Source organism: Neltuma alba, unplaced genomic scaffold (assembly GCF_004799145.2).
Source record: "Neltuma alba isolate B1F8T4 unplaced genomic scaffold, ASM479914v2 tig00012532_pilon, whole genome shotgun sequence".
Lineage (NCBI taxonomy): Eukaryota > Viridiplantae > Streptophyta > Magnoliopsida > Fabales > Fabaceae > Neltuma > Neltuma alba.
In genome coordinates this window covers 1-15172 of record NW_021636997.1, presented here as the reverse complement: position 1 = coordinate 15172, position 15172 = coordinate 1, and the positions used below count along the sequence as shown (strand labels likewise).

General features: G+C 37.5%; 2 protein-coding genes across 8 annotated transcripts; one reads left to right on the top strand and one right to left on the bottom strand.

Moving 5' to 3' along the window:
* Window positions 1–2153: 2153 nt before the first annotated feature.
* LOC114728298 (probable protein phosphatase 2C 49) lies at window positions 2154–9948 on the top strand. 3 transcript variants are annotated; one of them, XM_028915177.1, is made up of 6 exons: window positions 2154–2166; window positions 6907–6911; window positions 7366–7649; window positions 8407–8604; window positions 8691–8926; window positions 9157–9948. In XM_028915177.1, exons 3-6 carry the CDS (start codon window positions 7461–7463, stop codon window positions 9719–9721), a joined length of 1188 nt encoding a protein of 395 aa, XP_028771010.1. In that variant the 5' UTR covers window positions 2154–2166; window positions 6907–6911; window positions 7366–7460; the 3' UTR covers window positions 9722–9948. The 3 variants fall into 3 exon arrangements, with proteins under 3 accessions (XP_028771010.1, XP_028771009.1, XP_028771011.1); XM_028915178.1 differs by lacking the exons at window positions 2154–2166; window positions 6907–6911; window positions 7366–7649 and adding exons at window positions 7660–7774; window positions 7908–7988; XM_028915176.1 differs by lacking the exons at window positions 2154–2166; window positions 6907–6911 and having other exon boundaries at window positions 7318–7649.
* Window positions 9949–10262: 314 nt separating this feature from the next.
* On the bottom strand, window positions 10263–14053 carry LOC114728300 (uncharacterized). 5 transcript variants are annotated; one of them, XR_003738659.1, is made up of 9 exons: window positions 13586–14049; window positions 13110–13209; window positions 12595–12690; window positions 12427–12479; window positions 11901–11949; window positions 11587–11634; window positions 11204–11317; window positions 10382–10481; window positions 10263–10307 (listed from the first exon to the last, which is right to left on the bottom strand). XR_003738659.1 is itself a non-coding variant. In XM_028915182.1 (8 exons), exons 1-7 carry the CDS (start codon window positions 13822–13824, stop codon window positions 11243–11245), a joined length of 660 nt encoding a protein of 219 aa, XP_028771015.1. In that variant the 5' UTR covers window positions 13825–14049; the 3' UTR covers window positions 10265–10481; window positions 11204–11242. The 5 variants fall into 5 exon arrangements, 3 of the variants coding, with proteins under 3 accessions (XP_028771015.1, XP_028771014.1, XP_028771016.1); XM_028915182.1 differs by having other exon boundaries at window positions 10265–10481; XM_028915181.1 differs by lacking the exon at window positions 10382–10481 and having other exon boundaries at window positions 10265–10381; window positions 13586–14048.
* Between the last annotated feature and the right edge of the window lie 1119 nt (window positions 14054–15172).

Genomic DNA, 15172 nt, shown 5'->3' with positions numbered 1-15172 from the left:
GATTATATTTAAGGAACTAATAGTTAGAATTAGTTAAAAATAATTAATAAGAAAAGAATAATTTTTTTAATTTATTCTTATTTATTAAGAGAATAAATGAGAGAAATAATAAATAAAAAATGATTAAAAAATACAAGAATGAGAGAGTACTAAATATAATTAATTAAGAGTAAAATATGAAAAAATAATACTACCTCCGATCCTTAATATAAGACCCTGTTTGACTTTTATTTTGATCCTAAATATAAGACCTCAATTCACTTTGTATATCATATTTATACATTTTTTTCAAAGTGACCCTTCTAACAATGATAGTTCTAGTCAATACACTTTATTAGTAAGAATATTTTAAGAAAGACAACACCTATTTAGGACAAATAACTAACCTAACTTACTTTCTTAATCTCTTCAAATTAGTCAACCGACTCTTATAATTAGAACTGGAGGTAGTAATAAATAGTTAAAAAAACTAAAAAATAAAGCTTATATATTAGACCAAATCTCTCTCCATAAGTGAAGTTTATATACAGTGTAAGAGGGAGTGCCTTCTACCAAAAGAAATCCCATTTTTATCCCAAAAATAAATAAATAAATAAAGCTTTCACTAAGAGGCTTGTTTGGATTCAATTAATGGTCAGTCATAAAAGCTAAATTCCTGATATTCTTAAAAATTATATGAATACCCCCATACAGACTAAAAATCAGTTATAAACATAGAACCATACAACTATGGATGTGTCAAAGTTAGTCATAAATCTATAAAATAATGGTTATCTAATAAGTTATCAAACACTCACATGCATGTAACTGTGGATCTTTTAAAATTAGTTGAAGCACCTCAGCGTCTAGATCAGAATAGCTTCCTCCCTTCAATCCTCTTTGGCCCCCATTTGGCATCTTAAAAGTGTTTCAATGCCATGCATAATTAAAACTAACGAATATTTTATATAAAAAGACTAATAAATACTTGATTGAGAGTGAAATTAAACTAACCCTTCTTTCACGTTGGTATCCAAGTATGGTCGTCAGGACAAGAAGATCGTCTCGGAAAGATTGACTTGGTCAAGCGACGCAACGCGCAAGGTTTGAAGTTTGAAGAGAGCGCTTAGAGGGATAGTGCTGCGCTGGGTCTCAGTTAATTGAACATCCATCTTAACCAATTTATTAATTAGAATATTAACATGTGAATTTTGAGCACTCGACTCAGGCCTGACTCATTCCTCTGTTGGCTTTAGAAAAGACGTACCATTCTTCATTAATTCCTTATGCCCTCCTCCACCTCCTTCCCTCCGCCTCGTCCATTTTACTCACTCATAACTACATTATCCTTTCCCCTTCATCACAACGTCAAGGTCCAACAAAGAAAAACCATTGCAGAGAATTATGCCGAGTATAAGCCTGTGTCACAGTACTTTGCCTTCTTAATTATCTAATGGGTCGAATATTCTCACGGAATCTGAAATTTCTGCTGTGCTTGAAGCGAGGATCCAACGCTTTTCTCATGGCATCTCTGCTCTCTCTCTCTCTCTCTCTCTCTCTCTCTCTCACTCACACACACAGACAACATACAATTTCTGTCTTTGTTCTTTTCATTTATCTTGAACGATTTATAAAAGACATGCTAGCTTATTATTTTACAATATTATGCATCATCTTATGCGGTTGGAAAATGAATAAGCAACGCGGGCGACGATGATTTATCCAGAGACGGGGGAAAACAGATGGACAGGGCGTGCAAAAGATCGTTTCAGTTATGCCTCTGGTTTTAGAGGGATCCGAATGAGTTTGAGTGAAATCTTCTCTCGTCATCCCTGAACCTTCTTCGGCCTCTCTCTCTCTCTTGCCAATCTGCCAGGCTTTCTGTTTTAAGATAGGACATCCGAAGTCACATAATCATGTATCCATATACGTGTGTGAAACAAAAGAGAAATCAGATATCCGCAATTATATGATTATGCAGTACAAGAAAAACTAAAGAAGAGACGGAAAATCACTTTTAAAAAGCTACATAAATACAATGACAACTGATAAATCTTAATGTGATGGCAGCCAAACTCGGGAAATCTTGATGCTTTACGGTCCAGCTAAAATCCTGATCTCACACGCACGCACATACCCCAAACATCACCCAGATTCAAAGGACAAAACTTTGCATGGGATCAAACTGTGCCTGTGGAAATGGCTCTTAGAAGACTTTAATTAAAACCACCAAGAACCCCGCCCCCCGGGGGGGGGGGGAATCATACCGTTTTGTTTGGTAAGTTAAGTGAAAAGGGAGGCTCGATCTGTCAAAGCAAGGGTTCAAAATTAAGTCCAAAGTTTTGAAGTTTGAACAGGCCTGATTGTTTGGTTGTGTTTTTCTTTCCTACGAAATGTCGGCCTTGTATAAATTGTGTTTGGTTTACAGGAACGGGAGGTGCACTCTTTTGACCCGAAGACGTCAAACTTGTCAGGAATTACCGCATTTACTTAACTCGAAGCCTGCAACTGCAAGGAAACCAAGCTTGAAATTACTCCATCTTACACTGAGATAACGTCATTAATTGCCGTGAGTTTTTTGTTAGACTAGATGTGGATGTGGATTACCATCAAATAACTAACTAATGGGGACATTCACTCTTGTGTTAAACAGTTGGCCTGATCATAATATGAAGCCTAAAATAGATAGACCTCAATTTGTGTGTTATGTGATAGATTGGTTCGCGTGAACTTCTGTGTGTTTTTTGAGATATATCGAGCATTTATAATAGGGAGAATTGCAATTAGGTCCCACTCAAGGGAATTAAACGCAAAAAAATCCCTTGAAATCATGAAATTGTTCTGAAGTCCCAAGAGACCTTTTTGCAACAAATTTTATTTGTTTAATTACCAAATTACCCTTCTTTTTTTTTAACTTTGTATTAACAACTGAAAGAGCAGTGGTTGACAACTCAGGGTGCAAGGATTGACAACTATCGTGGCTGGTTTGACAACTTAGTCAATGCAAACTTAAAAAAAAAAAGAAGGGTAATTTGGTAAGTAAACAAATAAAATTTAATGCAAAAAAAATTTAGGACTTTAAAATAATTTCATGATTTCAAGGGACCTTTTTGTATTTAATTCCCTTGAGTGGGACCTAATTGCCATTTTCCCTTTATAATATCCATTATATGTATAAATGAATAATATATGTGCCATATTTCGAGCACACACATGTATAATACAGGATTTGAAAGTCCACCCATACACCTTGAGTTGCTTTGACTCAGGCGTATGACTTCTTGTACTTTTCATATCACCAATTTTTTTTTTAATATATTTAGTTTTGTCGACTTATCCTTGTTTTATTTGTGAGATATAATTGTTGGTAAGGTCAATTTGGAAATTTATGCGTTACTAATGAGCACTGGTAGCTGATTAACATTGACCTCGATATGTTTCGAACTGGTGACGGCTACAGGATGTGGGTAGAAATTGCAGGATGCTCAAAAAATTATGGGGAGTCAGTTTTTTTTTTTTTTGGGTATTAATATGCGGTTACCTTTTCCGGGCCAACACCATAAACATATGGATCTCTCCTGCCGACTGAGTTCCACAAGGAAGTGAGAATGAATGCCCGCAGCTGATGAAATGCAAAATGCAAAAATTTTGATACGTGTATCGCAATAAAGGCTTTAACTATTTGGTGTTGGCATTAGGCGGCTGTGACAGGGAGAGTCATGTGTCCGTTCAAGAAGAGGGAGGAGTCTCTCCACTCTCTTTCCTTTCCATTTTCCTTCACTTTTTATTTCAACCATCATATTGTGATTTTAACTGTCCAGATTTCATATTTTATAAAATCATAAACGAAATCTTAAATTTTTAAAAAAATGAATGAATAAAATTAAACTACTAAATTAAGACATGAATCACCTCAGTCCTCACTAGAATAAGGGACGTTTAAATAAATGCTTGTTTTGAATGATAACAAGGCTCTTAAAAAGACAGTCTCTTAATTGTGATTTGTGCAATACAACGTAACGCTGTCTTGGGCCTGTTGGCTTCGACCCGGGGGAAAATGCAATAAGGCAAAGGCAAGGAACAAATGAAGAACTGGGCAAAAAGGGGACGGGCCCAGATAGTCCGATCCCTTTCCCTCTCACTTTCAGGGGCCTCGCCTCTGTCTCGGCTTCCGCAAAACTATAGTTGTTCCGAAGTCACAGAGAAGCGCCATCATGCGACAACCTCGTGCTCCTCCCTCCGCCGCACAGTCGCAAGACTGAGATCCACTAAAAGCGATTATAGTAGTATTTTCCTTAAAGAAAATAATACTGGTTTAATTTCAAGTTTACAATGCTCAGGAGTCAGATGTTTCGAAAATAATTTGCGAAGAATGTGAAAGTTTGAAAATAAACATGTCCATATTATTTCTTTGGAAAACCTTATTTGAGGGATTATCAGGTTATTTTTGGTTATATATTTATTGATCATTGATATTGATCTTATCAAACAATGGAATGGAGGCCTGGCCTAATTTCTAGCACTAACGGTGGATAAAATTAATATTTAAAAACAGCAGCAGAGAAGACATGATAAACTTTTTAGTTTTTACAGAAGGGTGGGGCGTGAGTCCAAAAAAAAAAAGAAGGGTGGGGCGGTGGGGGCTGAGCGAAGGAGATCATAATGGATAAGGACGAACCACCGCCGTGGCATATCCCAGAACATGTTAGTGGAGGCATCCAGCGTGTCAATACCCCCCATCATCTGTTCCTATCGGGGCGTGTGGCGCACGCGTGGCCTCCCTCAACCCTTTTCCCCTCTTCAACCCCCCAAATTATTACTCCTCTTGTCCTTAATATAAGACCCGTTTAACTAATTTGATTAGATTAAAGAAGTTAGACAAGTTAGTTAATTATAAGAAAAGTGACACATTTTTCCTAAAACACCATAATCATCTTTCTTAATACCTCCTCTTCCTCTTTTTACTTGATTATGGTTGGAGTATTCATAGGGGTAATTTAGAGAAATTGATAAATATGAGAAAGAGCTCTTATATTTAGGACCAAAACCAACTCAAAAATTGGGTCCTATATTAAGAACCGGAGGAGTATTATATTTTACTGCCTTTTATCTTTAATATAAAATTTTATTTGATTTTTATTTTAATCTTAAATATAAGACATTAATTCATTTTATTTTTATATTTATTTATTTATTTTAAAATAGCACTTATAATAAATGACAGTTCTAACCAATAAACTTGATTAGTAAGTATATTTTTTAAAAAAAATAATATTTATTTATTATAAATAACTAACTTAGCTTACTGTTTCTTTAATCTACACAAATCATTCAACTACAAGATACTCCTCCGGTTCTTAATATAAGACCCATTTAACTAATTTGATTAGATTAAGGAAGTTAGGTAAGTTAGTTAATTATAAGAAAAGTGACACATTTTTCCTAAAACACCATAATCATCTTTCTTAATACCACATCTCCCTCTTCTACTTGATTATAGTTGAGGGAGTAATCATAGGGTAATTTAGAGAAAATTGATAAATATAATAAATAGGTCTTATATTTAGGACCAAAACCAACTCAAGAATTGGGTTTTTATATTAAGGACCGGAGGAGTATAAGAAACGGAGGTAGTACACTACGAAAATACAATGTTATGGTATTTCAAGGCCCCCCCCCCCCAAAAAAAAGCTGAAGGATATGGTTCAAAATTAAAAAAATGGAAAATAAAGAAGCATGACAAGATGACGATTTTGTAGGGACCATATCAAACGAAATAAAGAATTGCGTCTCAAGCTAGAAGTGACAACCCCTCTTTCTCAAATAAAATTGGACAAACCTCTAACTGGCCAATGGGAGGCTCATCTCAAATTCCCTGACCTGCTTCGCCAAGGCTACTTTTGTCCATAAATTGGGCCTTCCTGCTTCCGTATCGGATGTTCTTTCTTTCTGCCGCTTTGCTTGGAACCACGAAAATTAAAAAATTACTCCTCCGATCCTAATTATAAGACCCAATTAACTTATTTGAAGAGATTAAGGAAGTAAGTTAAGTTGGTTATTTATAATAAATAAGTGTTGTTATTCCTAAAATATCCTTGCTAATTAAGTATATTGGCTAAAACTATCATTATTAGAAGGATTATCTTGGAAAAAAATGCATAAATATAAAAGAGAAAATGGATGGGTCTTATAATTAGGACCAAATAAAAAGTCAAATTGGATCTTATAATAAAGACCGGAGGAGTATTAGAAAAGCAAGCCCAGTTTAAAATTTGATCATTCGAGGATGCTGTAAGGAAACTTCCCCATCTTACCCCTGGCCCATCCGTCCATCGCATGAAGAAAGTGGAAACTGAACCTGTTTGGGATCGCGTTACACGATACCAAACGCTCATTTGAAAGCTCAAACGAATTTCTGCCTAAATTTTATTGTTTGGGATCACAGTGGAGCAAATAGGCTTCTCATAAAAAAATCAGATTGAATGAGAAGCTCAAAATTGTTGCTTCTCACTTCTCAACCGTGGAGAGAGAGAAAAATAAAGATGAAAAAAGAAAAGGGTATTTAAATGGTCCCACTTAATTCAATAATTTTATGTTTATAAAAACATTATATGAAAAAAAAACAAATAAGATTTAATTTGGAGAGTTTACTTTTAATAATTTTATTTTTCTTACATCTTTTAAAATAGTTACATTATATATATAATATTATATATGTATTATTTAATAAAATTCATATCCTTTTAAGTCATTTTACATCCAAACTTACTTCTACATTTATCATCCAAATAAGTTTCAGCTTCTCAAACTGACTTTTTTTCAAAATCCAATTCAAACATAAATCACATTACCCTATCTGACTTTTATCCAATCTGACTTCTGTAAAAATCAGATTGAAAAAAAAGCTACTTCTCCATTGCTAATCAGAGGGGGTGTTTGGATAGAAACCAAACCATGGTTTCAGAAGTGCTTTTACGGATTACGAAGTAAATATGTGAAGGAGATTATCTCGTTTTACGAAAAAGTACTTCTGAAACCATGGTTTTGGGTTTTCCAAACACCCAACACACCCTCAAACGTGTAAGCTAACGTGAAAAGGAGCTCTTGCGTCCCTTCCCGGTCGCAACTCCACTCTCCAGACTCTCCAAATGCTTCAAAGGTCACGTGTCGGTCAGGCAAAGCCTTTACGCGTGTGGGACGAACGCTTCTCCAGAACCGTGTGGTAGGCGGAACTACACGTGTCCGGTAACCGACTGAGTTTACCGTTCTGCCCTCCTCCTCTGCTCTGACCCCTTATGTGGCGGTTCAACCCCTCCCTCCCCAATTTTGATCCCATCACCTCGACTTTGAAGAAACTGCAAGGGAATTCCTGAGCAAGAACCGCAGGAGGAACGCAGAGTGTCGTCTATTTGTCCTGACAAAACAACATTTAGCTCCAAGAGTTTCTGCAAAACGTTCAATTCTTGACGTTTCATCTGATTATGGTGGCTGAAGCAGACGTTGTTTATCAACAGAGCCTGCCTCTGTTGGATGTACAGTATATTCCCAAAGCAAGCAGTATTCATGAGATCGAAGAGCCACCCTTCGTCTCGCCATCATCCGGCCCTTCTGGTCCTGACAAACTTCGCGCATATGACGCAGTCTCTGCCCATTTACTGAATTCACAACAAGTGATTTCTTCAGCACCCTTCTCGTGTTTTCATTTATATCTTTCTTCTTTTCCATGACATGGACGTTAGCGAATTGTGAGCTAGTACTTTTGTTGTTTTTGCTTCCGATCGAAGGTGTTCACCACGTCGGTTTCGTTTTTAGTTTCTACCCCGTTCCCCTCGATTGCTTCATCAGGAACTTGTGCATATTATGAGCTTAGCTGATGAAGATACCTGAACTCTGCGAGGTTCATCTAGATTACTCCATGTTTGTTGTAGGAATACCATCCCTCCGGCACCTTTTCCTTCAGAGAGGCTTGAGCGACTTCCCGACTTGGTCCATGTAGTATCCGGTATCCGGTATCCTATAATTGCTTATATCTGTTCATATCAAATTTATTCACGGCAATTTAAGTATGGTAATAGAACTTGTGATGAATGTATGCGAGGGAAGCGGTCCCGGCCTGCTTCCCTACTTTTTAGGTGCCCAGATAGATTTTGGCACGCGGTATCTGTTGCTTACGAATGAGTGTTAAAAGATAGGTTTTCCCTGATTACTTTGTAAATGTTCGTGATTTTGCAACGTTACAAGAACTAGTATGTGACCCGTGCTACATTGTTAAATTTGAAATTATTTACTTTTGATTAGAGAATCGCAGGAAACTTCATGGGTTGTAGGACTGTTTAATGTGATGCATAAGTTATGCCAACTCTTACATAACTGCCTCCCATGCACAGAGTAAAATTTTCTGATTCGTGTTAAACTACCCTTGTGCAGGACGTTTTAGCTGCAAAACAAGTCCCCCGTGCTTCTCTTGATTCTGCTGTTGTGCAGTTTGTGCCCACCATCCGTTCTGGTAGTTATGCTGACATTGGGCCGCGTAGATACATGGAAGACGAGCATATAATGATAGATGATCTGTCTTCTCACCTGGGATCACTTTATAAGTTCCCTAAACCCAGTGCATTTTATGGGGTAATCAACTTTTCAGTTTTTAGCTTGTATGTTTTTTAATTTCTTGTAAATGTTTTAAATCTAACTGGTGTTTAACGAATTACTAGGTGTTTGATGGTCATGGAGGATCTGAAGCTGCCGCTTATATTCGTAAAAATGTGATAAGATTTATTTTCGAGGACGCCAGCTTCCCACAGTCATCTGAAGTTGATAATGTTTTCCTACAAGAATTAGAGAACTCCCTTAGGAAGGCATTTCTTTTGGCCGACTCTGCTTTAGCTGATGATTGTAGTGTGAGCAGTTCGTCAGGGACCACAGCGCTCACAGCTTTAATATTTGGAAGGTATCCACGCGTCCCCCCCCCCCCAAAAAATTACCTACTCCATTTGTCTAATGTGCTTGTTTCTCCTCTGGGTTTTTTGAGCTGCTTACCGTGAAGTTTCCAGGTTATATTCATTAATTTTCGATCTACTGTGTAGTGTTTCCCACTATCAATATCTGTATTGCCAGTCGCCGGCTACTTTGCATGCTTAAAATTTGTTGCGTTGCTGATTACTTTGGTTCTAATTTCAGGCTGTTGATGGTGACCAATGCTGGTGATTGTCGAGCAGTTCTTTGCCGTAAAGGGGAGGCAATTGACATGTCTCAAGATCACAGGCCTATATATCCATCGGAACGGAGGCGCGTTGAGGAATCAGGTGGTTTCGTTGATGATGGTTATCTTAATGGGGTGTTATCAGTTACTCGAGCACTAGGGGACTGGGACATGAAGCTCCCACGGGGTTCTCCTTCACCTCTGATTGCAGAGCCAGAGTTTAGGCAAGTGGTTCTAACAGAGGACGACGAATTCCTCATCATAGGATGCGATGGAATTTGGGATGTTATGTCAAGTCAGCATGCAGTGAGTGTTGTCAGGAGAAGCCTGAGGCGCCACGATGATCCGGGGAAGGGCGCCAGAGACCTGGTCATGGAAGCTTTGCTGCTGAATGCGTTTGACAATCTCACAGTAATTGTTGTGTGCTTCACATCCCCTGATCACAGGGAACTATCACCCGCCCACAGGTTGAGACATTGTAGCCTTTCTACAGAAGCACTTGGTAGCTTGAGGAGCTTGTTGGAAGGAAGTGCTAGCAACTGAATGAATGTATATAACAATTTGTCAGATACTGGCATCTCGGATATTTCATTTTCTGTTTTTCAGCTGCTTCTAGTTAAGAGATCAGGAAAAACAGCAAACCATTTTTTGGTCCGACGTCGGTTGATGTACATGGTTTAGGGTGTGGCTGACGGCGGTGTAAATATGAAGTCGAAATGATCCAGTTTTGTATGAATTTGTTTATTTTAGCGAATTTTTAGTCTTGAAAACCTCGTTTTTATTCTCGCCTTCTTGAAAGGCGAACTGGTTGCAATATAGGATGAAAAACGTGGTTTGATTGAAAATCATATAGCAGGCGGTAACTAAAAAGGCCACGAACCGACAGCAACATATGAAAGAAATAAAACTCTATCTTGGGAAATCAAGAACAGATAACGGCAAACAAGTGAATAACTAAAAGGCCACGCATGATATGAATCAAGATTCGTCTTAAAGAAGAATGAGCTATTGGCATTCAAAAGACGCTTCGTCACTCCACGGCATGATCATAATCTCCTCTGGCTTGTCCAATTGTTTCGGTACAATAGATATAAATATAAATCCCCGGGGAGCATTTGCAAGTGCAAACCTGATAGGGGGAAGAAAATATTCAAGACCTTGAGAGCAATTCTTATGCGTTATAGTTGTCATGAGCAAGATTACCTGTAAACATCAAGAAATAAGTAGTACCGAAAAGAAGGAGCCTTTACGGATTTCTGTCATAGCAAATGATTTTCTCCAGTGGATTTATCCAGAATCCAACCTAAATTTTTAAGCATGCTGAGCTGAAGCCAGAGCAAAAAGTAAAACTAACTTTAAGCATGCTGAGCTGAAGCCAGAGCAAAAAGTAAAACTAACTTCATACTCTATTTAATGAATTTGAATGTAGAATTGCATTTTCCTTTGATCCCATAATTTAGCAGGAAAAGGGAAGAGTTAGAGCACATCTTTGTTGAAGTCTTGGGAAGCCAAGCAAATGGGTAGATGTGGCTTCGTGCTCTCAAGCTTAGGCATTCGCTTCAATGTTCCAATATACTCCCTCCGGTCCTTAATATAAGAGTTTGTTGGACTTTTATTTTAGTCCTAAATATAAGACCTCAATCCACTTTGTCTCTCATATGTATTCATTTCTTTTCCAAAACAGTCTTTATAATAGTAATAGTTCTAGCCAATACACTTGATTAGTAAAGATATTTTAGGAAAGACAATACTTATTTATTACAAATAACTAATCTAGTTAGTTTTCTTAATCTACTCAAATTAGCCAACTAGCTTTTATATTAAGTACCAGAGGTAATATAATAAGATTAGAATTTCCATCAACAATAATAGGAAACTTTTTACTGAAAGTTAGCATGATAACTAAAATTTTTACGAAAATATAAAACAGTAGAAATTCAGGGGCGGATTTTAAAAAAAGAAAACTTTGAAGGTGTATTCCGGTGTCAAAGAAATAGGACAATCAAAATATAATAGGATGGTTACCATTTAGAAAGTCAGAAGGGCTCCGCCAGGCCAGGTGATTTAGTAGCTCTGTGCCAAACTAGCAAATCGTTCCAAGCCACGTCGCAGTAAGCGCTCAAGAAATGGTTGCAGTGCCTGCAAAAGATATTATAGAGGGAAGAAAGTCGGAGTGGATTAAAGCCATATTTAAAATTTTAAATGTCAATCTCCTGTCTTTCCCATTATTCTCTCTCATGACACGGGGAAAAGGTGACGAAATGGCATGAACTAGAACAATGTCTTTCAGGTTTGTCTTACCACCTTCCAATCGCTAATTCTGCCAGCTACCAAAGACATGGATTTTCTCTTTGTATTAACTAATTGTCTACTTCATAACTTCATTTTATTTACGTCTGACTACTTACCGATGCCACGGGAGCTAAGAGTTGAGGAACTTCGTATGATACTGTCAGCTGAAAAGGACAAATGCAGCAATAAGTGCTTGAATAAAGTTTGGCCTAGTTGAGATGTAAAACAGATGGAGAAGAGTCAAAGGGCTAAATATAATGGAAACGTGTTGATAGGAACAAATACAGGAAAATGATCCGTGACATATCTATGCATTTGCTCATGTGAGGAAATATTGCCAATAAAATTTTGGACAATTATGCTAGGGACATTAGATTGTGATTTAGATATTCGGTAAAAACTCAAGAAAACATCGTATAAGAAGCCTTACTTCTACTACACATGATGAAGGACTTTTTGGATAAAATCGAACAGCGCCCCTGTCATGGGAACAATCAACCAGTTAATTTTCTTTTGTGAGTACTAAATGATGTTTCAGCGCAAGATTAATTCAAAATCACAAGAACATTGTGGCTGTAGATTTCAATTATAACTGTAATGACATTGATGAAATTTTAACATGTAACCCAGTGGTACAGATGATTATGCAGCGTGTGCTTTCGAGCCAAGCTGAAGGCTTGAACAAAATATGTACGGCTTCGAATTTTGTTTAATCATGATAGGAGCATAGATAGACAAAGTGTGACTGTTGGCTACCAGACTTCCAGTCCAGGCAGAAGCCACCATGTTTATCACAGGACACTTCAATATCAAGATAGAGAGATTTGCGCAACTGAAACTTTCTTCCCAGCCTTGTATGTCCCGTGTCGCTTATTCTGTGAAGTACTAGAAATTTCGACAAAAGGAAATTAATCATGTTATTATTTCTCAGCCAAAAGCCTATCCTTGTAAATTACCTGTTAGGAAGACCTTCCAGTGATCGCCAGTGTATTTTCTGATTTGGAATAGGCTGCAAGAAGGTGAGATAATATTAATTAAAAAAATTCCAACTGACATTTAAGATAAAGCAAAGAAGACCTACTAAGAAGTTATAATAGTATTATAGTTAGGATGGTGATCATTTCCTGCATATTACGGGCAAGCCAAGAGTATTCGATGTCACGACCGAATGCTTTATACTTCAAGGACCACCTTGACAGGTCAGGTTTATCAGGCAAAACCTGTGAAATGAACTGAACATTTAGCCAATTCAAAAATCATAATATGACATTCAACTTGTACTGTTCTGGCCGTTTAGTCAAGATTGCTGGGTTTCAATATTCAAATTGCAGCAATTCGACCAGAAACAATAATGCACTGATGCTGAACTGATGGCCCACTTCACCCACAAGCCAAAGGGGAATGAATAGGTTTCAAACTAATGAACTGTCTCATTGGAGACGAAAATCCATTAAGCTTGTTAGGTTTCAAAATGTACTACCATCATTACATTTTATTGTCAAGAAAAATAGTAAGATGTGTATTACAGGTAACATGTGGCCAACTTCTCACCAGATCTTTATTCAATCAGTACATCTTGATTGCGTCTGTGATTGACTAAAAGAGACTGTGACAGAGCATTGAGATTCGATGTACGCACCGTAACAGAGGAAATAAAGGGCATCCACCGAGGGATGGCTTCACGATCAGAATAAAAATTATAGGCAGCTGAGGCAGGCACATCAACCTCCATCTTAACCCTGCAATTACGACATAGTTATCCTGTCGCCATCAGAAAATGATTAAGCTAGAAATTATACCAAAATCATGACAGTCAACCCAGGGCCTGCACATTCAAGTTGATGACATGACCGGTCAAATTCCCAAAATATGAAAATCATCCAACATAAATCGGAGAGAAGGCATTTATTGAGAAAATATAGATAATGTAAATTACTCCTCATCAGTCCTGATACACTTCCCACTTCCTTATTCTAAATAAAGATATTTATTTTTCTTGATCATGAAACGAGGAATAGATAGAAGAGCGTAAACATTTATCGCATAAAATACAAACGAGAAGAAAAGGGGAAAAAGACGGAGGGAGATCAAAATTTGTGCGGGAAGAGGAGTTACGTGCAATCCTGCCACTCCATGACAGGGGAAAAGCGCCTGAAGCCATGGAAGGTTGAGGTCCGCGCAAATGACCTGGATGTTAGTCTGAGGAAGCGGTGATTGAGAGAGTGCGAAACCGAGGAAAAGGTTCTGCAAGAAGGAGTGGGGCCACACAAAACGGAACAGGTGGTTTTAGAAGAGGAGGACAGGTGGCCCAGATATGGAGACCCAGGACTTGAGATCGAAGTTGCAGCAGACATGTTCTTTGAATGCCCTCAGAAATCAAACAACGATGCCGATGCAGATGGATAGTTGGGCTTCTAGTCCACAGCCACAAGCCGGGTCTCAGATTTCCCCCCGCTTCTTGCCTGCTTCTGACTCAGCTATGGTTCAATATTGTTGCCTCATGTTAATCACACGCTCAAATATCTGTTCCTGCACGGCTGTCATAAATTCAGTATCGCCGATCAATCACGTGTCGCCTAATACCGCTTTAGAGCCTGTTTGGGTATCCCCAAACCGTGGTTTCAGGAGCACTTTTCCGCAAAACGAGATAATCTCCTCCACATATTTACTCGTAATCCGTAAAAACACTTCTAAAACCATGGTTGGATCCAAAACACCCTTAGTAACCAGTATTGGCTATTGCTATTGCCTATTGGCGCTGCCCGCCGCTCTGTCTCTCTCTTGTTTTATTTATTTATTTATTTTTTTGGTGAAGTGTCTCTCTCTTGTTTTAGGCCAAACTGCCCGCTGCTCTGCCAAAAATAAAATATTGCAACTGGATCGTAAAGCACCCGCATCCGACCAAGTGCCGATCCATCCCGACACCTCGAAGTTGTTAATGGGCTTCTTATGCGATTTGGGCTCGCCCAACCTGATTCGGTTTGCTTTTTACAAAAGCAAAAAGAGAGACTGATTCACTTTTAATCTAGCTCAGAATAAAAATTTTACCAAAATAAAGCTTAGAGCTATAAATAAATAAATTTGTCCTTTTCTCACCTCATGAAATGAAATTGAACAACGTATTTAAAAACATTTTTAAAAGTTGATACACTGGCATTTAGTAATTACCAGAAGAAAAAAGCTTTTGTAAGATATATTATCGAGCAGATTTGATGTGTTTTAAAAATTGTTTAGTTATGATTTACATCTTGTGTTTAATAAAAATTATTTTTTATATTTATTATTTAAAAATAAAATTATATTTTAAGAATATTGATTGGCGAGAGGGATTTTTTTTTTCCTGATGGATAAATTCGTGTCATTGGAATTGCCACGGCAAATTATGGGCATTTTTTCACATTTGTGTGTGTTCCACAGGTTCAGTCCCACAAAAAAAAAAAAAAAAGCGTGTTCCCCTTGTTCGATTTCATTGGATCACCGTCACCGCCAACTACTTTTCGGCAACAGTGGCTTATACTACCTTCAGTCTTAATTATATGATCTTATTTGTAAATTACAAACAAAATTTTATAATTAAGACGGAAGCAATATATTCTCTCGGTTTGTTATTATAAGAACTTTTTTAAAAAAAATATTTTACCTTTTCACGACGAAACGCTCTGATCTGTATTAAATACTTTTTTCTATGCATGCTCATATATA